Below are 27408 nucleotides of genomic sequence, written 5' to 3'. Positions count from 1 at the left end.
CCTTAACATCTTTTTCCCAGTATACCCATCATCCCTCCTCAGCACATGTCCAAACCAACACAATCTCGTCTCTCTTGCTTTGTCTCCAAACTGTCCAACATGAGCTGAAACTCTAATAAGCTGATTCCTAATCCTATCCATCCTAGTCACACCGAGTGCAAATCTTAACATCTTTAACTCTGCCACATCCAGCTGTGACTCCTGCCTTTTTGTCAATGCCACTGTCTCCAACCCATATATAACATAGCTGGTCTCACTACCCTCCTGTAGACCTTCCCTTTCACTCATACTGGTACCCATCTGTCACAAATCACTCCCGACACTCTTCTCCACCCATTCCACCCTGCCTGTACTCTCTTCTTCACCTCTCTTCCACATTCACCGTTACTCTGAACTGTTGATCCCAAGTACTTAAACTCGTCCACCTTTACCAACTCTACTTCCTGCATCCTCACCATTCCTCTACCCTCCCTCTCATTTACACACATATATTCTGTCTTAGCCCTGCTGACCTTCATTCCTCTGCTCTCTAGAGCATATCTCCACCTCTCCAGAGTCTCCTCAACCTGATTCCTACTCTCACTACAGATCACAATGTCATCTGCAAACATCATAGTCCACGGGGCCTCCTGTCTGATCTCATCTGTCAACCTGTCCATCACCACTGCAAATAAGAAAGGACTCAGAGCTGATCCCTGATGTAATCCCACCTCCACCTTAAACGGATCTGTCACTCCCACTGCAGTCCTCACCACTGTCACACTACCCTCGTACATATCCTGTACCACTCTTACATACTTCTCTGCCACTCCCAACTTCCTCATACAATACCACAACTCTTCTCTAGGCACCCTGTCATATGCTTTCTCCAAGTCTACAAAGACACAATGCAACTCCTTCTGACCTTCTCTGTATTTCTCCAATAACACTCTCAGAGCAAACATTGCATCTGTAGTGCTCTTTCCTGGCATGAAACCATACTGCTGATCACTAATCATCACCTCCCTCCTTAACCTAGCTTCTACTACTCTTTCCCATAACTTCAAGCTGTGACTGATCAATTTTATCCCTCTGTAGTTACTGCAACTCTGCACATCACCCTTATTCTTAAAGATAGGTACCAAAACACTTTTTCTCCACTCCTCAGGCATCCTCTGACTTTCCAAATTGTCATTAAACAATTTAGTTAAAAATTCCACTGCCATTTCTCCTAAGCACCTCCATGCTTCCATTGGGATGTCATCTGGGCCAAAAGCCTTTCCATTCTTCATCCTCTTCATAGCTGTCCTTACTTCCTCCTTGCTAATCTGTTTCACTTCCTGATTCACTATCCCCACATCATCCAACCTTCTCTCTCTCTCTCATTCTCTTCATTCATCAGCCTCTCAAAATACTCTTTCAATCTACTCAACACACTCTCCTCTCTTGTGAGTACCTTTCCCTCACTATCCTTTATCACCCTTACTTGCTGCACATCTTTTCCAGCTCTGTCCCTCTGTCTAGCCAATCGGTACAGGTCCTTTTCTCCCTCTTTAGTGTCCAATCTCTCATACAACTCTCCATATGCCTTATCCTTAGCTTTCGCCACCTCTCTCTTTGCCATACGCCTCATATCCTTATACTCATGTCTACTTTCTTCATCTCTTTGACAATCCCACTTCTTCACCAGCCTCTTCCTCTGTATACTCTCCTGTAATTCCTCATTCCTCTGTCCAGATGTCACACCAAGCACCTTTCTAGCAGTCTCCCTTACTAGTTCTGCTGTAGTTACTCAGCTATTCGGTAGCTCTCCACTGCCTCCCAGTGCCTGTCTTAACTCTTCCCTAAACTCCGCTTCACAATCACCCTTTTTTAACTTCCACCATTTAATCCTTGGCACTGCTTTCACACTCCTACTCCTCTTCTTGATCACCAACGTCATCCTACAGACCACCATTCTATGCTGCTTAACTACACTTTCCCCTGCCACCACTTTACAGTCTCCAATCATATATGTATGCGTGCATGTATATATATATATATATATATATATATATATATATATATATATATATATATATATATAGATATATATACACACACACACACACACACGCATATATATATATATATATATATATATATATGGGTTCATATGAATCCGTCAACATGTTAAAGATCAACATCCACATCGACTCAATAACCGACAACTGAAATAACCGAAATTTCACATTACCGACAGTGACATCTCCGACAAATACTCACTGACGAATAGAATGCTCCCAAGAGCTTCAGAAAACTCCTTCCCGTACTCAACCATGTTTAACATGTAAAAGAAAACCCTGTAGCAGTAATATATCTTCAATAAAATCCCCAGGTTGTCAGCAAATTGAAACATAGTCTACTAGGTGAACAGTCGCATTACTAACACCGTTTGCCTTTCATAGTACGTTGCGATAACATATTTGTTCCATGCAGAGAGCATATCGCTACAACTAACACGACTATTTATCCAGTGTAATTACTTTACATTACCTAAGTAACTGGACGTGTTTATTCACGATTTACTAATTTAACATAGTTTTATTTTAATGCATGCACTTTGCTTTCTGTGGCTTTAAATAGTACAAAGTCACTTGTAGTAACGAAAGCAAAGTGCATAAGCATAAAATAAAACTATGTTAAATTAGTAAATCGTGAATAAACACGTCCAGTTACTTAGGTAATGTAAAGTAATTACACTGGATAAATAGTCGCATTAGTTATAGCGATATGCTCTCTGCATGGAACAAATATGTCATCGCAATGTACTATGAAAAGGCAAACGGTGTTAGTAACGCGACTGTTCACCTAGTAGACTACGTTTCAATTTGCTGACAACCTGGGGATTTTATTGAAGATATATTACTGCTACAGGGTTTTCTTTTACATATACATGTTAAACATGGTTGAGTAAGGGAAGGAGTTTTCTGAAGCTCTTGGGAGCATTCTATTCGTCAGTGCGTATTTGTCGGAGATGTCACTGTCGGTAATGTGAAATTTCAATTATTTCAGTTGTCGGTTATTTCGGCTGCACGATGTGGATGTCAATGTTTTAACATGTCGACGGATTCATATGAACCCATATATATATATATATATATATATATATATATATATATATATATATATACACACACACACATATATATATTATACATATGGGTTCACTTCTAAATTTTGAAATCCCAAAATCTCAAGCTTCAGAACATCGAGTTCAGAATCTCGAGATCTTGGAATCACGAAATTGTGAACCCTTCCCCAAAACACCACTAAAAAACAAGTGTATGCAGGGGGGCAAGCACCCCTGCAATCCCCACACCCCCGCAACTTAAATATACCAACTCCGAGATTGCACTACAGCGAAGACAAGGGAAATCTCCCAGCCCACGCTGTATACCGATCTCTGTTCAGGATTTTGAAGTTTTAAAACTTCGAACATATGATCTTCGATCATATGAGATTTGAAGTTTTAGACTTCGAAATTCTGAAGTGGACATATACATATATATGGCTCTACATATCATCGAAATCCCAGAAGATTGAGAGAAAATCAGCAAAAACCCACTTCAGCGAAAGACAGGATCGACAAATATCTTCCCAGGTTTATTAACCACTAACACCAAACATCACGAAAACAAACCCGCACCATCCCCATCTGACAACCCTCCTAACTAAATATACCAACTCTGAGATCGCACTACAGCTGGGAAAAGGGCAAAGTTCACCTTGTTGGGCAACAGGTTATTTATCCTGAGAATACATTTGCTGATCAGGTCCTTCGTTGACATGAGTTTTCGCTGATTTTGTCTTGACAATGTCCTCTTCGATCTTCTGGGATTTCGATATTATCAGGTATACCTATCTACACACACACACACACACACACACACACACATTTTTCTTCTATGTTTTCGTAGTTGTATATCACTATTGTTTGACAGAAATAAGTATTTTGTATTACTAGGTGCCATCTTGTTTAATACTGACCACAGCCATGGACAAGGCTTCAAACTTTAAAAATAGTGCCCGGTGCAGGCATAAGATTCTGCTGAAAGATATGCACAGCTTGTGCGCCACCTGCCTGGGACCATAATATCTTAACTCTCAACTGTCCAGATTTTCACAGAACATCCATATTTTTCGCCATATTTTTGGTATGTTTCTCATAAAATGTGTGCTTTTGGCAAATTACTGAGGACTGATGTCATTAAATGACAGACATCTGAGTCTCAGACTTTCCATCTTTCATAGAATAACAGATATTACATTAGTATGCATTTTATCAACCTTCCAAATTTGTCAGAGCAATATTTAAAATCCGTACCTAATTTTGAGCTTTTGTCCAGATTTCTTGTGCCAGGAGGTTGTGAGGTACGTTCAGTTTCGTATGACCTCAGCAAGACCTTGGCCTAATTACCTTTTAAATTGCAGAAACACATTCAGCCTAAGGGGCCTTTTACTTTTGGATCTTTCAGAAAAGTGAGACATCAGGAAAAATGGAAGAAACAGAGAGAGAGAGAGACAGATAAAAAGAGAGGGGAAAAAGAAAGATAACTGATGAGTCCCCCTTTAAGCCTTCCCCAAAGGTTCCAAAACCTCCTCCACTCTTACAAATGGCCTCGGCTGTGATCCTTTCAGAGAAAAAGAAGTTATGTACTCATCATAAAGTTCCATCTGTACAGTCGATTTTTCATCTCTCCTCACATGTGGGTTCGGATCAGAGCCCTCGGATCTGATTTGTCCGTTAGCAAGCTCATGGCAACCAAAAAGCTTTTGGGTACTTCCCCATTACCTCAGAATTATATTAGTAGGACAAGAAGGGTGAGTATTTAACACACAAAAGAGCCTTAAGTGAAGCAATTTCTGGAGTCCAATGAAATTTAATCTAACCCTAGAAAATCATCTTCCCGTTTATCCAAGAATCCATGGGTGGGAGTTGGAGGGTGGGATTGTGAGGAGAGATGAAAAACTGACAATACAGATGGAATGTTATGGTGAGTACCTAACTTCTTTATCTGATATTGGCAATTTTTCATCTCCTCCTCACATTTAGGACAGAGTCCCCAGCTACCTTTATTCAGGGAGGACTCACAGGAGAATGTTCCTCAGAACCATTGCGCCAAAGGAAGCCCTTCTCCTGGAGACCAAATCCAATTTGCAATGAGTGATAAAGGTATGATGGCTTGCCCAAGTGGCAGCTGTGCAAATATCATCCAAGGAAGCACTGGTCTGGAAGACCGCAGAAGTAGCCATTGCTCTGGTTGAATGAGCCCAAATGGACTTAACAGGCTTCATGCCTTTCAATGGAAGGAAATACAACTAGAAAGCCACTTCAATAAGGTAACTTTGGTAACTGGAAGGCCTTTCCTAGGTCCTGCAAATACAATGAACAAGTTGTTTTGTTCTCTGAAACTCTTTGGTTCTATGTAAGTAGAAACATAGCTGTCTATGAACATCCAACAGATGCAAAATATATTAGCCCTTATTACTAAAATTAGGGAACAGTATATTCTGATTAACATTCTTTTGAGAAACAACTATGGGCAAAAAAGAAGGGTTGATATGCAAAGAGACACTCTCTTTATGAAAAACCAAATACGGAGGCTGAGAAGACAGTGCTAGTAGTTCAGACATCCATCTCACTGATGTGACAGCTACCAAGAAGACAGTCTTCCAAGAAAGATACTTAACATCACAAGTTGCTGCAGGCTTGGAGGGGGATTGAGTAATGAGGCACAGAACCAGATTTAAATGGGAGAAGGGTCCTTGTGTGGGGGTTTTAACAACATGGTCCCTTTTAAGAAGGCTTTGCAATGTTTCTGGGAATTCAAGGATAATTATTAAACCCAGCATGAAAATTCGAAATGGCTGCTATAGCAGACGTTACTGCTCCACTACTGAAAAGGTGGGCTAGAAATTCCAAAATGAAATGAATGGCAGCCGTGATGGGATCCATATTGTGTTTTCGTGCCCAGAGTACAAACTTCTTCCATTTTCTCCTATATAATTTTTGAGTAGACAGCTTATGACAGGACATCAAGATATGACTGACCGGGGAGGAGGGGATAGGTTGTCTGGAGATCAGTAGAAGTGGAGGAACCAAGCTGTCAGCTTGAGATTGTGAAGGTTGGGATGAGTCATTCCTGAAGAATACAACAACAGGCCTGGAAAGGGAATCAGAATCCATGGATCCTTGTGTAGATGAGGCCAAAGCAAGGGAAACCAGATTTGCAGGGGCCAACATGGTGCAATGAGGATCACTGTCCTCTTCAATCTTCTGGCTTTCTGAAGAAACTTGGGGATCAAGGGAATGGGGGGAAAGGCATATAGAAATCTGGGGGAGGGTGTCAATCATGCATCAGAGCATCCCTCGGGTTTTGCCTCTGTGGGGGAATCAGGGCAAAGTAGTTGCTGCATTTGTTGTTTAGTGGAGAAGTAAAAAGACAGCCTCCTTGCTGGTTTATGTACCATATTACTGACATATTGTCCGGCTGAACTGCTACCGTCCCTAGAAGAAGGGCAGACTGAAATGTCTGCAACAGAGCACCGCCCTCATCTCTAGGACATTTATGTTGAGCTTGGCCTCATCTGCAGACAAGGTACTTTGGGCAGTCTTTCCCAGATAATGCCCCCCCACTTTATCTGGGAAGCATCCATGGTCACCGTGGCCTGTGGTTGAGGGGCAACAAATGGTCAACCCTGTGTCACCTGTTGTGAATGAATCCACCATGAGAGAGCCTTTTTGCATATGTCCATTATGAAGATCTGATGAGAAACTGGATGATGATTTATAGACCATTGAGAGACTAGAAGCCATTGCAAAATTCGAATGTGAAACCTTGTCAGCAGAACCAACACAACTGCAGCAGCAACCATAGATTCCAAGGCCTGTAGATCCTTTTGCTTCTGATTAATATTGTGGTCTGCCTTTTGATTAATACTCTGGAAGGAGGTAGTTTGGCAATCTGAGTTGTGTCCAGCAGAGCTCCTATGAACACTATTGTTTGAGTGGATCCAGATGAGATTTTTGATGATTTATGGTTATGCCTAGTTCCAAACAAAGCTGAAGAATAGAGTCTCTTGCGTAAACTAGTAGAGGCCTGGTCGGGGCACAAATGAGCCAGTCGTCTAAGTATGGAAACACCCGGAATTCTTGTCGTCTCAAGTGAGCAGCAACCACTGCCATACATTTGGTGAACACTCTGGTAGTGAGACCAAAGGACAGCACTCTGAACTGGTAAAGACAGGCTTCCAACCAGAAGTGTAGGTAACTTCTGGAGTGCCTAACCATTTTTATGTGATAGTACATGTCCTGAAGATATAGTGAGCACATCCAATTGTCCTTTTCCAGGAAATGAAGTATGGACTGAACCGTGACCATTCGGAACTTGCTGGGTCAGACTGATTTGTTTAATTTGCTGAGATCCAGAATCGGTCTCCAGTCCCTGTTTTCTTGGGAACTAAAAAGAACCTTGAGCAAGTTCCAAATCCTCTCTGGTCTGTGGGGATTTCTTTAATGACTCCTTTTCCAGCAGTTTTTGAATTTATGAGACTGCTTGATCCCTTGATCCCTTTGACCATGTGGAACATCCGGGAATTTCTTATTAGGAGGCGGATGCCAGTGTCACCTGGGATTTTCTTGTTGGGAGATGGTTGTCGGGAAAAGGGAATTTGGAAACCCTTGGATATTATCCTCTGCACCCATGCATCGGAAGTTATCTGCCAGACTCTCCAGTGCAGGGATAGATGACACCCGATTTCCTCCAGGGGTGGACAATCAGGACTCGTTTCAGGAGCGCTGAAAGGGTTTCCCGAAGAATGGTTCCTGGGAACCTTGGTTTTGCGGACCTCCTCTGCCACAAGGGCATTTTCTATTGTTGTTTCCCCCTCTGCCTCAGAGGGAAAACTCTCCACGTGTCTTGGTATGACCCTTGAGACGTTTTGAGCCACATTTTTCTGCTACCTCTCTGACCTTTGGGATAGGGGCTCTGAGGAGCTGAAAAACGTATGCCCAAGGCAGAAAGGGTCTTACCATCCTTCTCACACCTGGATAGTGTATCCTTTACTTTGGGGCCAAAAAATGGTGTGTTGTCAAACAGAGCATTGATGAAAGTAGACCTAAAATGTTCCACAAAATTGCAAAGGCACATTCAGGCATGCCTCCTCATGGAAATGCCAGAACCTGTCTCTCTGCTTGTTCCTTCAGCTGCGTGGGCAATGAGCCTCATGGAAGAATTGGCAACTGAATACAGAGTGGCTAACTGGGAAGCTACTTTTTCTTTAGCTCCTTCAGCTACTGCTCCTTGAAGGGTATCTGCGAGCTCCTTGATCAGATCCCTTTGTAACCTAGTAAAATGAGATAGATAACTTGGCAACCACAGGGCAAAGGTCATTGAGGAAAAGACACTTCCCACATCTACCCATCATCCTAGAATCTTTATTAGGAGGATGGATAGTTGAACTCTCCTCGGAAAGTCCTTTCTTGGCCACTGCCGCCATGACCATGGCATCTACTGCAACCCCCTTAGTCCAGAATGCCTTATCAGATGGAGCAGTTATAATCTTATTTGGTCTCCAAGGAATCAGCTCAATGGAGTCTGGGATCTCCCACGCCTGCCATAAGATTAGATCTATGAGCTCACTGGTGGGCAGAGTCACCTAGGAGGAAGACGGACGGGAACCAAAGGCGGCCAAGTACACAGACTCCTTGGGTGAAGGGTTGCTGGACTTCCAGTCACCTCTCTGCTTCAGAATCTCCAGAATCTACCCAAGGAAAACATCCTGGGGGGGGGGGTGACCATGGGGAACACTCAAACTCATCAAGGTCGGTGTCTTCAGGGATGACTCCTCTGTGCAATCCAGAGGCTTCCATTTGCATAACCTCTTCAGAGGGACCTCCTCAGTGGGATAGGAGTCGGGGGTACCCTGACTGGTTATCTTGGAGACTTGGGCTCCCACTGTCCCTGTGGACCAAGATGGGCCGACGAAGAATTCTGGGTATCTGTCTGGAATAACCGATTTGCGGGGGGCAGGTGAATTTTTCAGTGCAGTGGCAGCCATAGTCCTCTCCAAAGCCCCAAAGGCTGACCACTCCAGGAAGGACAAGAACTCTGGACCCAATAAGCCATGCTTTCAGGACGAAGATGCCCCAGTCCAGAAGACAGCTCGCCAAGGGTTGAAGCTGGAGCAGTGCTCACTTTTGCTGAGTCGCCGAGGGGCATCTTCTGTGCCAGGGATCTGGGAGGCGACTGCACCTGAGATTTGCAAAGCTCACTTCAGCTCCAGGAGCTTTCTGGCTCCAAAAAAGGCAGAAAAGCTCAGAGTGTAAGTCTTATCCGAGGAAGAGGAAAACTTAAGATCTGGACTCAAAGGCACTGGGAATATCAGATCCGTGAGCTCTAAAACTTGCCCTGAAGCCTGAGGAAGAGGGGGAGTGGACGGTTTAGGTAGATCTGCAGCCGAAAGGGCCGAGGTCAAGGGGACCTAGTGATAGCCTGTGCACATAAGATCTTCTGCACTTCTTCAGTAAGACTCCTGGTCGAACGGGCGGACAAAGCAAAAGGGGATCTTGTCCGTGACAGAAAAGAGGACCGTACCCTCAATGAAAAAGGAAGTAGTAAAGGTAAGCTAAATAATGTAGCGAGCAACACCAGAACAGAATAAAAGTTCAAGAAAAGGGCAGCCAAGAATTATACTACTGAAATCTGTTGAAGTTTGAAGAAATTTGAAGTGAAAAAAGGAAAAATTATAACCTGACACCAAGAGTTAGCTGGAATGACCACGTCTTCGCAATGCAGTAAACAAGATTTGAAGTAACAGGGAGAGATGCGTTGTGGGTAAGGGGGAGGTATCCAAGAGCTTTTTTTGGTTGCCACAAGCTTGCAAACAGCCGAGTTGGATCTGAGGGCTCAGATCCGAACCACATGTGAGGAGAAGATGAAAAATTGACAATATCAGTTTCCTTATTTCCAGCCTCAGCTCCAGTGCCCTCTGGTGCTGACCTTATCATAATATCCAATATGTACCCCAGGAGGGAGTCAAACCAGCATCCATCTTCTGACTTCCCCTCCTCTTCTTCTTTTAGCTATAAATGGTATGTCAGAAAGGTCTTGGATATAGACTGGTCTCAAATGGTAACCAGCAAAAAAATGTATGCAATGGAGTCCGCCACTAAAGGTTCACTGCTTAGAAATAAAAAAGAAGTTATGTTCTTACCATAACGTTCCATGTTAGTTGTCTTCTTCTCGCCTTCTTCTTGCTGGATGGGTTCGGAGCCGACCTCGGCTCCGACTCGGCCACTCTAAAAGCTCGAGAGTTGGTTCCACCGGCTCGAGGCTCCCCTTATATCCCATAATGCTAGGCGTGAGTTACCTCAGATCTCGTTTGTAAGCTAGGCCCAGCCTATAATAGTAATAGAATAATTAGTAACAAAATCCACCTCTATAAATAAGGGAGAAGAGAAGGGTGACCTACATCCTGATCCAGGAAATATGCACAGCAGAGCATATACCTAAAGTACAGAGGTGGTAGAAAGAGAGGTCACAATCACAACTCCTCTAGGTCTGTCCAGGCCAGGGGGCAGGAGGGTGGGACGCAAGAAGAAGGCGAGAGGAAGACAACTAACATGGAGCGTTATGGTAAGAACATAACTTCTTTATGTTAAGTTGTCTATCTCGCCTTCATTCTTGCTGGATGGGACCGCGTCCCTAGCACCTTGTCCCGGGTGGCCTAACGGAACAGACTCCTGAGAACAGTGGAACCAAAGTTAGCTCTATGCCTAGAAGCTAAATCCAACTTATAATGAGAAATGAAAGTGTGAGGAGTAGCCCAAGTAGCCGCTGCACAAATGGTGTCAATAGGCAGTCTGTCTTGGAAGGCTAAAGCAGTAGCCAAAGCTCTGGTGGAATGGGCCTTAGGTTTATTAGGCAGCTTTTGGTGTCTAATTTCATATACAAGGGAAATCAAAGATGTTAGCCATCTGGATAATGATACCTTTGAAACTGAAAGTCCCTTTTTTCTGCCTTCCGCATAGGAGACAAACAGCTGGTCAGATTTTCTGAATTGTTTTGTTCTATCCAAATAGTACCTCAATTGACGATGAACATCCAGGCAGTGTAATTTTTGTTCAGATCTATTGGAATATTCTGGAAAAAAGACAGGGAGGTCAATGCTTTGATTTAGATTTGACGTCGAGACTACCTTAGGCAAAAAGGACGGGTTCGTTCGTAAGGATACCCTGTCCTTATGAAATAATAGATAAGGAGGTCCACAGCTGAGTGCTTGAAGTTCTGAAACTCTTCTAGCTGAAGTAAAAGCTACCAGAAAGAGAGTCTTCCATGATAGCAATTTTAAAGATGCAGGTTCGAAAGGGGGAAGAATCAAAGAAGCAAGAACTAAATTTAGGTCCCAAGGAGAAGGAGGATTTCTTATAGGAGGTCTGAGAAGAAAAACTCCTTTCAAAAATGCTTTGCAAAGCTTGTGGGACATTAAGGCAGATTCAGAAATACCCACATGAAAGTTAGAAATAGCTGCCAATTGAACTTTAAGAGTAGAGGGAGATGAACCTGCATGGAAGAGTTCAGCTAGAAAATCAAGGACTATTTGGATGGAAGCAGTGAAAGGATCTATGTCCCTTCCTTGAGCCCAATATGTGAAGCGTTTCCACTTACTCAAATAAATCTTCCGAGTGGAAGATTTATGGGAAGCTATCAAAATATCTCGAACGGAGTGAGATAATTGAGGAAGCCTGGCTAAGGTTGGAACTGGAGGAACCAAGCAGTGAGGTTCAGAGAGGGAGGGAGCGATGTAACTGACCCGACTGATGGATCAAAAGATCTGGAACTAGGTCCAGATGCCACGGTCGCTCAATAGAAATTGATGTAGAAAGGGGAACCACACCTGTCGAGGCCAGTAAGGAGCAATGAGGATCAATGAGGCCTTCTGAGTGATAGCTTTCTGTATCACTTGAGAGATTAGTGGGAAGGAGGAAATGCATACAGAAGTCCCCGGGCCAAACTTGGACTAGAGCGTCTCTGCTGGGTTGGCCTGGTAAAGGGAATAGAGTGAAATATTCTCTGCACTTGCTGTTTTGGGGAGTAGCAAAAAGATCGCAGCAAGGCTGACCCCACTTGAGGAAAATTTCTCTCACAACAGAGTCTTTCAGAGACCACTCGTGAGGCATGAGGATAGCTCTGCTCAACTTGTCCTCAATTTGATTGGACTTCCGGGGATGTGCGTTGCTATCAGAAACGGCTGAGAAGAAATCGCCCATTGGCATAATCTGAGTGCTTCCCGACACAGGGGGTAAGACCTGGTTCCGCCTTGTTTGGTGATGTACCACACTACAGACATATTGTCTGTCTGGATTGCAATCGTTCCCAAGGGAAGAGAGTCTTGAAGGGCTTGCAACGCTAAAAGCACTGCTCTCATCTCCAGAACATTTATGTGCAAGTGGCATTCGTTTGGTTGCCATGTGCCCTGGACCGTCCTGCCCTGATAATGCCCCCCCCCACCCGATCAGGGAGGCATCCGTTGTCAGAGTAGCAACCGGAGGGGGTGGAACAAAGGGTCTTCCCAACAAGAGCTGAGGGGAAGACATCCACCACATGAGATGATTTTTGCACGCCTGCGTGATCATAATGGTGTGAGACATTGGAAGTTGCTGGCATGACCATTGTGTAAAGAACATCCATTGAAGGATCCGCATGTGGAATCTGGCTAATGGAAGCAGAGGTATGGCCGTCGCCATAATTCCCAACACTTTCAGAACTAACCTGGCTTTGATTCTGCTGTTGTTGAAAAGGAGTGAGACCAGTTTGTGAATGTCTGTTATTCTCTGATGTGTTAGTCTCGCAGACATATCTACTGTGTCTAGATTTGCGCCTATGAAAGTAATAGCACGACAAGGCGACAAAACAGACTTTTCGCAATTTATTGAAATGCCTAACTTTTGACAAATGCGAAAAGTGTAATCCCTGGCCATCAGAAGGAGATGCTTGGTGGGAGCTGTGAGGAGCCAGTCGTCCAAATATGGAAACACCTGGAATCCTTGTCGTCTCAGGTGAGAAGCTACCACTGCCATGCATTTGGTAAACACCGGGGCAGTGGTGAGACCAAAGGGCAGGGCCCTGAACTGAAAATGACTGGTTCCCAGCCTGAAGCGGAGGAATCTTCTGGAGCGCCTGTTCATTTTTATGTGATAGTACGCATCCTGAAGGTCTATAGAGCACATCCAGTTGCCTTTTCCCAATAGGGGAAGGATGGATTGCAGCGTGACCATCCGAAATCTTGTTTTCTTGACTGATCTGTTCAAGATACTGAGATCCAAAATTGGTCTCCAGTCCCCTGTTTTCTTTGGAACTAAAAAGAACCTTGAGTAGATTCCGGATCCTTTCTGGTCTGCTGGAACTGGCTGAATTGCTCTTTTTGCAAGCAGTTTTGAAATTTCCAAAACCTTTGAGCGGGTGGAACATCTGGAAGGGATTTTTTTGATTGGATTGGAATTCGAAGAAAGGGGATAGAATAGCCTTCGGAAATGACGGACTGTACCCATTTGTCTTGAGTCAGGGATAGCCAGGCTTCTGGGTACAGTGACAATCTTCCCCCGACTGCCTCCGAAGGTGGGCAGTCGGGCAACACCTCAGGGATGCTGAAAGGGCTTATCAGAGAAGGCTTCCCGATTGCCCTAGTTCTGCGGAGCCCCCCCTGCCTCGAGGGTGACGTCTACCATTGTTATTCCCGCCTCTGCCTCTGGCGGTTAAACGACTTTGTGCGTCAGGCGAAGTCCCTTGAGATTGTTTACGGAACCACATTTTCCCACTTTTCTGGCCTTTGGGGTAAGGCCTAGAAGGAGTAGAAAAACGGACTCCGACGGCAGAAAGAGTCTTGCCATCAGTCTCGCACCTAGTCAAGGTTTCTTTCACTTGAGGACCAAAGAGAGATGATCCATCAAACGGGGAGTTAGTGAAAGACGTCTTGAAGGGGTCCGCAAAATTGCATAGCCGCATCCAGGCATGCCTACGTAAGGCCACACCTGTCCCTGCGGCCCTACTCGCTCCATCAGCCGCATAAGAAAGGAGGCATGGAGGAGTTGGCTATGGAGTTAAGGGTAGCCAGCTGCGTGTTCATCTTATCTTGAAAACCCGCAGCTGTAGGGTCCTTCAACATGTCACTCGCTTCTTTAATCAAGTCCCTTTGAAGACGAGTGAAATGGCACAGGTAGTTCAGCTTAACATAGTAAATGTCGCTGACGAGAACATCCGCTTCCTGCACCTGTCCATGGACCTAGATTCCTTGTTAGGTGGATGGACAGGTACTGAAGGATCAGCTAGTTCCTTCTTAGTGGCAGCAGCTACCACCATAGCATCCACAGAAACTCCTTTTGTCAAGAACTGTTTGTCTGCTGGTGCCGTATGACTTTTGAGGGTCTCCTGGGAGTGGGGTCCACTGAATCAGAAGCCGTCCATGCCTTTTAGCTACCACCTGCATGAGGGGGTCAAAGGGGAGACACCCAGGAGGTGGAAGGGAGAGCCAACGCCTCAAGGTACACAGATTCATCCTCCGAAGGGCTGAGGGCTGGCCAATTTCCCTCTGTTTGAGGATTTCGAGAATGTCTGCAAAGGAGACATCTTCAGAAGGGGAACGGGGAACCCTCGAATCATCTAAATCTGTGTCAGATGTGATGGACTCAGGTGAGTCAATGTGTTTCCTCTTACACTTCCTCTTCCGAGGGGCTCTTCTGCCAAATCAGGAGACGCCTCGGAAGAGGATGAAATCCCCACAGGGGGTTGCTGAGGAGCTGGCTCTCTGGGGTCCGCGATGAGGGAGTGAGTTGACTTGACGTGAGCCACCGTGACGGAGGGGCAGACGGAGCCGACTGTGGAGTAGAGCCAGGCTCTAACACACTCCGCAGGACCTCAAACGCACCCCTGTCAGGCACAGACAGAGGTCGCCCCTCCGAGAAGCTAAGAACCCTCCGCGGCACCGACAGTGATGGCTCGAGGCCGATGTCGGAGCCGAACTCACCAGCCAAGCTCCGAGAGGAAGAGCGGGTCGGACAAGGGTCTGATGCCACTCACCCCTCGGAGCCGACGAGGGAAGTCCGGCGCCGAGAATCCTCGAAGAAATCGGAGCAGACGACGGAGCCGAAGACACCTGTATCGGCTCCGACGCTGCCACAGTCTCGGTTCCGCGCGGCTCCGAGCTCAACGGAGTCGGAGGAGGAATATATTGATGGACAGGGGCAGGCTTCGACTGATGAGTCGGGCTCTGAAGCATTTGGGCCAGTGCCTCGGACTTAAGAAGTCGACTCACTACCCTCTGGAGGTCATGATCTGACAGCCTCGATGACCTAGAGGAGTGAGATTTATGGCTCCGTTCAGACAGCAGAGGAGATGCTGGAGCCGAATGAACGGAGCCAAGTGATGGTGACCTGGATCTCTTCCTAGATGTCGGCTCCGAAGGTCTGGTCGGAGCCGACAAGGGAATTCTACTACCTCGGCTCCAGCCGGAGCCGAGGGAACCACAGAAGCTGTAGACTCATCGGCTCCAGTCGGAGCCGATGCAGACATAGGTTTTGTAGCTTTAGGTCTCGGCTCAGTAGCTGGAGCCGAGGACCTAGAAGCCTTAGAGGGCTTCCCAGAGACAGAAAGGGAATCCTCAGGCTTAAGAAGACCCTGTAGGATCAACTTATTTTTTCTTTCCTGCAGGACCCTGGGGCTGAAGCCATGGCATACAGCACAGGAGTCCTGCAGGTGCAAAGGCCCCAGGCAGTAGACACAAGAAGTGTGACCGTCTGTCAGAGACATTTTCTGACAGCACGCATCACACTTCTTGAAGCCTGAGACCTTTGTGTCTTTAGACATCCTAGACAAAAAAGTGTAATCACACACACTCAAACAGACACACTGATTACACTAATTTTACTTCTAAAACTCAAAAATAAACAATTAACTAAGTTTAATTAAGAGTAACACACACACACCACTAGGGGATGGGGAAAGGCCAGAAGGCCCGAGAGAGAACTTTAAAAGTTCTTGTGGGAAAAAAATGGGATTTTTCGGAAAACAGGGGTAGAAATCCACTACACTAAGGGAAATATATTTAAACTTAAAAATAAAAATATAGGGTTTTAAGTATGCTAATTTCACAAAAAATACACTTACCAACAAGCCGGTAGAAAAACCAACACCTCGATGCTGTAGCGGCAAACGAGATCTGAGGTAACTCACGCCTAGCATTATGGGATATAAGGGGAGCCTCGAGCCGGTGGAACCAACTCTCGAGCTTTTAGAGTGGCCGAGTCGGAGCCGAGGTCGGCTCCGAACCCATCCAGCAAGAATGAAGGCGAGATAGACAACTTAACATCCAAAGGTAAATCACATAAAGAGCAGTCCGACCACCAGGCTGAATAAGCTTTAACTTTTAATAAAAACACAAACTTAAAATCACAGTTGTATAAGAGCTTTCAGGACTTGGCCATTCTTCAGATAAAATCACATTTCTAATAGCTTCACATTTAAACAAAAAGCAACCAATCACAGCCTAGTATTTCACCCGCCTTCTTTTTAAAGGAGGTTTTAAAGAAATAACATAATTTAAACCAGAAATTTGTGAGCTATTAACTCTATTATCCATTTCATCTCACTACATTCAATATGATTCACTGTACCCCCCCCATGTTTACATTTACAATCTGCAAAACCATGAACTTCAAATTATGCCCAATGTTGCGCTTGATGTGCTGAAAAAGTGCATTATGCACATCCTGTAGCCTAATAGCTGAAAGGTGCTTCAAAATCCTTTGTTTTAACATGCAATTCATTTTGCCTACAGAAGATGACGTACAACACTGGCACAAAGCTAAATATATTACATTTTGTGTTTTGCAGTCTACATATCTGTTGAGATAATATATTTTTTTAGTAGTTACTGGGTGAATAAACAAATTATCTTCCATAATAAATGGACAGGCTTTACATTGTCTGCACTGAAAAGTTCATTTTCATTGACATATTTACTATATGTAATCTTATGTTCTAGCGAAATCATTCTTTCAAATTCTTATTTCTTTTAAAACCAAAAGAGGGGTTTTCTACTGTATGTCAACATCAGCCTTAATGTATCCTCTCTATTCAAAACACTTATGGGAAGACTCTCAGTTTCAGATATTTTTTTATGGGAAACCATGGCTTAGCCTTACTTTTTCAATGGCATTTACTGCTACTTATATAGCTGCTTCTATTTTAGTTTTTTTTATAGCCCCTCTTATTTTTTTACGCCCTAGTTCTGTAATTTCATTTTCAAAACATACATCAGTATTACAGAGGCAAGAGAGCGGAGCTGTGGTTGTGATGAACCAGGAATTTTATAAAGAGAAGGTTTTGACTCTCTTACAAAATATAGCTACTTTTACACAGTTCTCCCTTGAATGTGAAAATTATAATTAATAGAGTAAGGAACATGCTAATGTTGTTAGTACAGGAAGACTTATTAAAATTCTTTTTGATTGAAAATCCAGTCACCCCAATATTTAAAGCATTTCCTAAGATCCATAAGGATCTTAAGAACCCCCCCCCCCGATGAGACAGTCTCGAGGAGTTGTTGGATCACAGAACACCTATCTATTTGGATAGACTGTACTTTAAAACAAGTATTAGAAATTTTCCCTAGAATACTAAGGATACTGGCCATTTTTTAACTGGTCTACATGGTTTCTTGACTACACAAGAGAAACAAGATTATGTATTAGTAACATTGGATGTTAAGAACTTATTCACTGTGATCAGCAATGCTTATGGCATAATGGCCATTGAATACATCTTGACTGATAAGATACATTTTGAGTCAAATAAGAGAAGGCTTGTTTCTGACATTTTGTCACTTATTCTAGAAAACAACATATTTCTATGTTATGGAAATTATTATAGGCAGAAGCAGGGGATTGCAATGGGCACCCCCTGTGCCAATTCATACACAAACCTCGTGCTTGCCTATTGGGAGGAAGTTATGTTTTTTGTTAAGATGCATGCATGGAAAGAACAATTATGTCATTAGGTAAGATTTGTGGATGACATTTTTTTTTTCTGTGGAAGGGCACTTTGAGTTAAAAGATTTTGTTATGTACTTGGAATCTAGTACTAGTTTTCTAGAATTCACCATGTGCCATTCAATAGAGAGCTCAGATTTTTTTGGATGTGTGTCTTACTAGAGATAGTGAGGGTAATTATAACACTTCAATGTACAGAAAAAGTTGTTGGAAGAATAGTATTCTGGCTTATGACAGCATACATCCAAAGCACACTTTCGATAATATAATTAAGGGCCAGGTAAACAGGATCTCTCGCCTCTGTAATACTGATGTATGTATGTATTGAAACTGAAATTAAAAGAATTAGGGCTTAGTTTAAATAAGAGGGGCTATAAAAATACTAAAATACAAGCAGCTATAAGTAGCAGTAAATGCCATCGAAAGGGTAAGGGTAAGCCATGGTTTTCCACAGGAAAAACATCTGAAACTGACAGTTGTCCTGTAAGTACTTCAAATAGAGAGAATCAAGTAAGGCTGATGTTGACATACAATAATGATATTCAGGGAGTGTGTGACATTATTAGATGTAAATGGAAAACTTTGCAAACTGACAATATGATTGGTAATATAGTGGGTAGAAACCCCTCTTTTGGTTTTAAAAGGAATAGTAATACAAGTCAACAAAAAATAATTTTTCAATGCAGACAATGTAAAGCCTGTTCATTTATTATGGAAGATAATTTGTTTATATACCCAGTAACTAGTAAAAACTATTATCTCAACAGATATGCAGACTGCAAAACATGAAATGTAATATATTTAGCTTTGTGCTAATGTTGTATGCCATTTTATGTAGGCAAAATGAATTGCATCTTAAAATAAAGGATGTTGAAGCACCTTTCAGCTATTAGGCTACAGGATGTGAATAATGCACTTTTTCAGCACATCAAGTGCAACGTTGGGCATAATTTTAATTTCGTGGCTTTGTAGGTTGTAAATGTAAACATTAGGGGGGAGATGCAGTAAATCACACTGAAGATAGTGAAATGAAATGGATAATAGAGTTAACAGCTCACAAATTTCCTAGTTTAAATTATGTTATTCCTTTAAAACCTGCTTTAAAAAGAAGGCAGGTGCAATATTAGGCTGTGATTGGTTAGGTTTTGTTTAAATGTGAAGCTATTAGAAATGTGATTTTATCTGAAGAAGGGCCTAGTCCTGAAAGTGCTTATACACCTGTGATTTTAAATTTGTATTTTTATTAAAAGTTAAAGCTTATTCAGCCTGGTAGTTGGACGGCTCTTTATGTGCTTTACCTTTGGTATCATATGATGGGGGCCTTATATTAAGGTACAGGTTGACATGGGTAGTATCCCATCTTTCTTAGTTTCTAGGGTAGTTCTCATTGGCCCTATGACTCCTGCTATTTCTCTTCCTTCCTTCCACAACACTTGTCTTGTTATTTGTGGTCTTGGACCCATGACCATCTGTTTGCGCCCCAACTCAGCACCAGTTGGCTCTGAACCATCAATTCTGATTTGCACCCATCTCACTCAACAATGATCCAGCTGGTATTGAGTGGGCCTTAGCACTGAGCTCTTGGCTCTGTCCTCAGCACTGACTTGGTCAATGTCATCCACAGTTTTGGGGACTTTGGAGTTTGAGGTGCTGAAACCAACTGCAGTACTGAAGCCAATCAGTCTGTTGACAGCCATCTGCCTCCTCTTCTTCCAAGATACAGTGACAGTGTTAGTGCTGGTGGGGGATTTCTCAGGATCGGCAAGCTCAGTGTCAGCTTTTGAATTCTCTGAATCACTGCTTGCCCCTTGATGCAGGAAGGGGATGCACTTACACTCTTGATTTCACATAATGAAACTAGTCTGAGCCCTACAGTCATCATCTTCAACTCCAGACAGAGCAGCACTAAATGGCTTGAAAATCCCCTTCTACAAAGGAGCTCAGAACACTTCAGGAAATTTCAGTAGATCTGCCATCCCGCAAAGTTTCCAGAAGCTGTACGGATAAAAGCAGGTACACAGACTCCACTATGGGATATCTTAGCCCAGACAATGATCTCAATGAAGAGGAAGGTTCTCCCCAGTCCTCTCCTGAAGGTCGCAGATTTTTAAATTGATGCATCAGAAGGGTACTTGGCCTACTGACTCACCATCTTCAGATGAGGAACTTTATTTGAGGCATTCAAGTCTGCTCCTTCTTCTTTCTGGGTGATCCCACTGTCAAATGCAGGTTTAAGCACTCGGGCTTTCAAGCCAGTTATTTTACATTAAGAGGGTTCGTGGTCTGCACTCTTGTGGGAGGAGAGGCTGGACTCTGCCCTTCTGAGCTGGGAATTTCTGGTTAAAGGCTTATAGTGCATGCATATCTGAACTGTTTCTTACTGAAGTTGGTGCGCCTTGTTTGCTGTGGCATAGACTGGATTCGGGCCTGCTGGATCTAGCTTTGTTTGTGTAACTTGAGCACTAATCCAGACATTCTCTAAAGTATTCAATGGTATTTATTACTGCTTGGTTGTAACTTGATTAAAGTGTAGCTATCATTCAAGTCTTTGGATTAAGCACTTGGGCTTCAGACCAGTTGTTTTACATTAGGAAGGTTTGTGGAAAGCACTGTGGTGGCAGGACAGGTAGCTTTCATCCTTCTAAGTTGGGAACTGCTGATTGAGAGCCCAGTGTCCAAGTGTATTAGTTCTGGTTTAGGCACTTGGGCTTCAGGCCAGTTATTTTACATTAAGAAGGTTCGTGGTCTGCACTCTTGTGGGAGAAGAGGCTGGACTCTGCCCTTCTGAGCTGGGAATTTCTGGTTAAAGGTTTACAGTGCCTGAATATTTGAACTGTATCTTACTGAAATTGGTTCACCTTGTTTGCTCTAGCATAGACTAGATCCAGGCCTGCTGAATCTAGCTTTGTTTATATGCTTGTTGTTTGTTTGCTTGTTATTTCCTGGAAGCTAATTCCACCTAATACAACTTCTCAGCTTCTGTGGATCACTAGTGATATCTGCATTGCTTACTGTACTTATTTCCTTGTTTCACTTGAAAGAAAGTTACTGTGTGGCGCTGGTGCATTTAGTTACTTGTAACACATTGCACTCAAGTTACCTGGCACTTGCTCACTAAAGCAATTATATAAGTCAGCACTAAAAATTAAAAGCACTACACCCTCACTCCCCACTGGCCCTTGTTTTCAATTAAGGAATTCCCAATATTATTCTAGCATGTCCAAAGGTCAGTTGTCAATCTTCTCTCCGGTCCAGCTGGTGAATCTGGGAATCTTGAGGCAATGTTATAACTGCCTCATGTACACAGACAACCCTCTCCTCCTCCCACATAACACAAATACTTGCGAGAGATGCAGCTATTTAGCCAAACTGGAGGCTGAGCTCTCTCAACTCAGGACTGGCAAGACCAGACAGGAGGAGAAGGCAACTACACACACCACAAAACCAGCCTCACATAATGCTACCACTCCACTGAATCAAACACATAAACACACAAAGACATACTGAGGCTCTGAGTAAAAATTTACCTAAACAGCAGAGGCCTCCAAAGCAGACACCCAAACAACTGCTACCTCAAGACACCCCACAAGCAACACATAAACCACAAAAGCAGTGTGCAAAGCAGTCACAGCCCTTAAGGCCAAATACAACACCAAACATACTTGTCATAGGTGACTCCATAGTCAGACACACTGACGTCCCACTCACCAGGCTGAACAAGGAGAGGGTCACAGTAAGCTGCCTATCGGGCGCTAGAATCCGCCACATAACACAAGCACTGGTCACTCCACAGCAAGTACAAATATGACACAGTCATTGTCCATGCTGGTGTGAACGACCTGAGACGCGCCTCCCTGGACTACATGAAAAGAGACATAGAGGAGCTCTCTGATTATGTAGCCCAGGCAGGTATGACCCTAACCCTGAGCAGTATCCTTCCTTCACCAAGAATGATGCCACAATATAAAGACAAGATGATCAGCTTTAACAATTGGCTTAATGTCTGGTGTCATTCAAAGGGGATCCAGTGTCTGTCTGCCTGGGATGACATGCTTGACAAGCCACACTGCTTCGCAAGGGACGGCTTGCACCTGTCACCCTGGGATTCCGGATATTGGCTAAGGCTCTTGCCACCCCATAGTGCCTTTTAGGCAAGGCTCAAATTCTAAACCTACCACCCTAGAAAACAAAAATGGGAAGAAACTGAGGGTAATGCTGCTCAATGCCAGAAGTCTAAATCTCAAAATGCACGCACTCGAGGCCCTTCTCAGTATGGAGAACATCGATGTCTGTGCTGTAACTGAAACCTGGTTCAAGGCTCCTGAGAGCACCCGGCACTATTAGGTTTTACCTCATATCATGCCCGCCCCAAAACCCGGACCACACCACAAAAGGAGGGGTGTATCCATATTCATAAAGGATACCCACACCTCCAGGTTGGTGGCAACGCACTAAGCTCGGAAACCATCCAGGTGCAACTAACCATAGGCAAAACTGCTCTACAAATTGTAGCATGCTACAGGCCACCCTCTCAAACTCAGGAACCCCACACAGCCTTCCTGAAGACACTGGAGGGTATAAATGTATCTCCAAACACCATCATATTGGGTGACTTCAACTACCCGAATATAGACTGGGAACATTACTCAAGCCCTAACTTTCTAGCCCAACGGTTCCTGGAGTTCATAAATTCAAATGCCATGGAACAGCTAGTCACTGTTCCCACGAGAGGAGAAAATATACTAGATCTCATTGTCACAAACATGGGGACAAAATGCTCCACACCGAAGTATATCCCTCATTGGTGAGATCTGATCATAAACTAATCTCACTGGAAATCCACATCCCGCCCCCCCCCCCAACAAAAAAGACCATAGTGAAGAACTTCTCTAAAGCAAACTTCACACTACTCAAGACTGGTGTGGTATCCTTCAAGGCCCCTGAGCCAGTGGAAACCACAGCCCAAGCTGCGGAAGCCCTTACAAATGCCTTCTATGAACACCTCCAGGACTGCATGGATCAGGCAATCCCAAATAAAACCAAGACTCTTTCCACAAAGGGCAAACGTCCAGTCTGGTGGACCCCAGCCATTAACAAACTTTACAATAAGAGGAGAAAGCTATTACATGATAGAACAAAATCCATAAAAGGGAAGTCACCCTGATCATTATTAGTAAAAAAATACGAGCACTCATAAAATCAACTAAGGCCAATTTTGAGAGAAAAATTGCCATGGATTCAAAGGACAATCATAAGGCCTTTTTCAGCTATGTTAGGAACCTGGGTGGAAACTCCCAGATATGCTCAGAATTAGTCCAAAATGATACAAAAATCACTGAACCCACAGACATTGCCAACATACTGGCAGACAGGTTCAGTGCAAACTTCACCCCCCTCTCCCCCCCCTAAAGGAGAGATAACTATCCCAGCCGAGTGTAGCCTCCCGGACATCTCAAATGGGCAGGTGAAAGCTGCTCTCTAAAGCTAAAACACAGCATCAATGGGACCGGATGGTGTCCCCGGCTGTGTGCTACACGAGCTAAATGAGGAATTAAACCCGCATAAGGCAGCTGTTTAATCTCAGCCTTACCACAGGATACGTGCCCAAGGAGTGGCGACGGCAACTGTTGTCCCACTCCACAAAGGCGGCCTCACGGACCCTGGTAATTACCGCCCATAAGCTTAACAAGTCTAGTCTGCAAAGCTATGGAGAGGATCATAATGGAGCTCATAAACAAAGATATAGGGGACTTGCAGACATTGGACCCGACCCAGTTTGGCTTTGTCAAGGGAAGATCATGCCTTTGAACTTGGTCGACTTCTTCAAACGGTCACCAAGGCCATTGATGAGGGAAAGGCAGTCCATACAGCCTACCTTGACCTTGCAAAGGCTTTTCGACACAATACCCCACTCGGTATTGTAGAAAAACTTACCAGCTTAAATGTAAACCCATATGTCACAAGATGGGTTGCAAACTGGCTTAAGGACAGAACCCACAGGGTTAGAGTTGCTGGCGCTGTGTCAGACTCCAAGCCGGTCACAAGTGGTGTCCCACAGGGCTCGGTCCTTGGCCCCTATTGTTTGGCATCTACTTCTCAGAAGTACAGGCCAACATAGGAGGACTTTGGCTGACAAAGTTTGCAGACGACTGCAAACTGGGCCATAGTGGAAAGTGCATCAGACACGGATATCCTTCAGAAGGGACTCACGGAAACAGATAGCTGGTGCCAGAGCCATGGCCTGAAGTTAAACGCCAAAAATGTATAGTCATACCCTTCGGGAAAAACAAGGTAACCCCAAGCTACCATATAGGTGGCAATCCACTAAGCACAGAAGAGGTTATCAGGGACCTGGGGACCTAGGTTGACAGTGGCCTTTCTTTGACACTCACATTGCTAAAGTGGTTAGAAAGACCTTCTACATTGCCCACCTGATCATGAAGGGATTCACATCCAGATCTAGTGAGGTTATTGTTCCCCTGTACTCTTCACTTATCAGACCAATGATCGAGTACAATGCCCCATTCGGGATGTATCTCACCCGACATCTGCAGCAATTGGAGAGACCCCAAAAGTTCCTCACCAAAAGGATAAAGGGACTCCAAAATCTGTCATATGCTGCCAGATTGAAGAAACTCCAGCTCTATTCAGTTGCATACCGCCTGCTCAGAGGTGACATGTGCCTGACATACAAGGCCATGTCCAACCCGAATTAATGGACATGCTCCACCTCAAAAAATCCAAATCCACCAAAACCACTAGAGCAAGCGACTTAAACCTTAGCACGGATATAAATAGGACGTGCTGGAGGGATAGATTTATCACTCAGAGACTCCCTATGCTGTGGAATAAAATCCCGGTCCATGTGAGGCAGAGCACCTCGCTGACTCTTTTCAAGAGAAATCTAGACCTGTGGATGGGAGATCGTAGGTTTACCCCGGGAATCATCTCTGTGTCACTGCTGGACAGAGGCACAACAAACTAATGGGCACAGTATTTTTTCATATAAGGGGTGGTGTAAGCCACAAAAATTTGGGCTAGGCTTATAAATGCCTTAGGGCAGATAGCCTAGTATAAACCTATGAACCTATGGTGGCAGACAGGGCATGCTGGAAGTTCGACATTGCTGAGTGCATGCCCTGCAAACAAAATTTTACACCCACCCAAGTACAGTCCGTACTGGCGTAAAGACCCTCTTGTGGACTCTGTTATATAGCAGCCCCCAAGAGAGAACTTTCAGAAGAAAGCTCCATGGTCCATCCTCCAAACAAGGAGTTGAGGACAATGAAATGTATGGAAGTGTACCTATGTCTTGGGAATTTTTTTCCTCTGGGTGCTTAATTATTTAACATATATGATGAGGTTCCATAGATACTTTGTACATCACACTAGGGACTCTCTGTGAAGACCTCCCATCACAGATACTGGGAAGCAAGTCCTACGTGGCTACCATGCTATTTCCAAACAACTATGGAGTGAGTTGAAATATCGGCCAAGAGGACAGATAAACCCATTAGTCAAGTGAATGCAAAAAATAATGTAAGATCTAAAGTTATCTTTTCACCAATAAGCATGCCATGCATTTAACAGGAGTTACTGTTTTTAGCTTTTTCTTTTCAATTAATGCATTCACATAACCTCACCTAGGGTTATCCAATATATCATTTGTAATGTAATAGAGATAACATTTAATGTCTTTTTCCACAATTATAACTGTACCTTTTTAATTCTACACACACACACATATATATATATATATATATATATATATATATATATATATATATGTATATGTATGTGGGTCTACTTCTAATTGAAAGACCACTTACTCGAATCGCAGTTCATCAAGACGAAATCAGCGAAATCATATATCTGCGAAACTGTACACCAGCAAAAACTTTCACCGGGAAAGGAAACGACATGGCCATCAGGACAAAAATACAACAAAGCAGAAAAAAACACCAAAGTGGGGGGGCTTCACACCCCTTCTAACTAAATACATCAACTCCGAGATAATACCACAGTGGGGAAAAGAGCAAATACCTCCATGGTGGCCAAGTTGTTCCTTTCCCAGGCTTCGTTTTCAGTGATGTAACTGTTCAATGACGTGGAGATTCACGGATTTCATCTCGATGAATTGCGATTCGAGTAAGTGGTCTTTTGATTCTTTGAAGGAGACCTATGTATGTATGTATGTATATATGTATGTATATATATATATGTATATATATATATATATATATATATATATATATATATATATATATATATATATATATATATATATATATATATATATATATATATATAGATGTGTATAATTTTTTAACTGTACAAAGCTTCTGTTTGTATTACATCGACTTCACTTATGTAATCTGAGCAATTATGCTACTTATACGAGTAAAAAGCAGTTTGATTTTTTACTGTGATAAACACTCATAGTATAAGATAAAAGTACTTAATTTTTTGATTAAAGATACTGTGATTTCAAAACAGCATTCTTGTTTTACGATTATTTTTATAATAAAGAACACACAAGCAAAATAAATCTGTGACAAGGAGAAAAATGCCTTCAGTAATTTCTCATCTGCTGTTTATGTTGGATTGGGTCAACCTATCACTACCAAAAGCATTAGAATGCAAAAGTTCTTCATAAAGGCACTTCAAGCATATACATACACACACAGGAACCAGTCAGGCTACAGACAGAGAATACTTTAATAATTTGTCGAAATGAAGATTTTACTAACCTTTTCCAGAAGCACTCTTGTTTCATCAGTAAGTGGAGCATGAGAAAACTTGCAGTTGTCTCCCTGGTAACACTTCGTTCCTGTGTGGAAAAACTTGCAAGGATACTCATGTGATCTAGATGTTAAGGAATACAATCTTGAGATACTAAAATATATACTATCTGTGAGAGACAGGTATACTGGTCATAAATTTTACTAAGGGGATTTCATTCCATATACAAAGCTCATTTCATCCACTGTCCTCTACTAATAAACACTTCTTTTTACAAAAGCAAAGACAAATAGCTGGGCCTCTTCTTCGTAATTTACTTACGGCATTGTATAAATCACACGAACTTTGCATTTGTGGACTGTAAAATCATGAACTTTATAATGTGTAACATTTATCTGATAATATATTTTATTATGTACTTACCTATATACCCTACCAAATAGTATTACCTCTTGTATATATGCATCCTGTGTATTTATTATGCTGGATCCTTAATTTGATCCTCAGCTATTTTATTTTCTGTGTCCAATAACCACCTTGGAGCTTTTCACCCTGGCCCTCTGATGAAAACGGTTGTTGCTCAGTTAACTATTTTGGTT

At 43.3% G+C, this 27408-nt stretch overlaps 1 protein-coding gene across 1 annotated transcript in view; it reads right to left on the bottom strand.

Moving 5' to 3' along the window:
* Positions 1 to 27408, bottom strand: part of ZC3H6 (zinc finger CCCH-type containing 6) — a 1382498-nt gene that overhangs the window by 643429 nt on the left and 711661 nt on the right. Inside the window, exon 5 of the mRNA XM_044060181.1 lies at positions 26818 to 26932. Coding sequence (XP_043916116.1) covers positions 26818 to 26932 — 115 coding nt within the window. The remainder of the gene's footprint in view (positions 1 to 26817; positions 26933 to 27408) is intronic.

The sequence above is a fragment of the Protopterus annectens genome, chromosome 1.part2 (assembly GCF_019279795.1).
Source record: "Protopterus annectens isolate FY-2018-M chromosome 1.part2, PAN1.0, whole genome shotgun sequence".
NCBI classification, from domain to species: domain Eukaryota; kingdom Metazoa; phylum Chordata; order Ceratodontiformes; family Protopteridae; genus Protopterus; species Protopterus annectens.
This window is presented reverse-complemented; position numbering and strand designations above follow the sequence as displayed.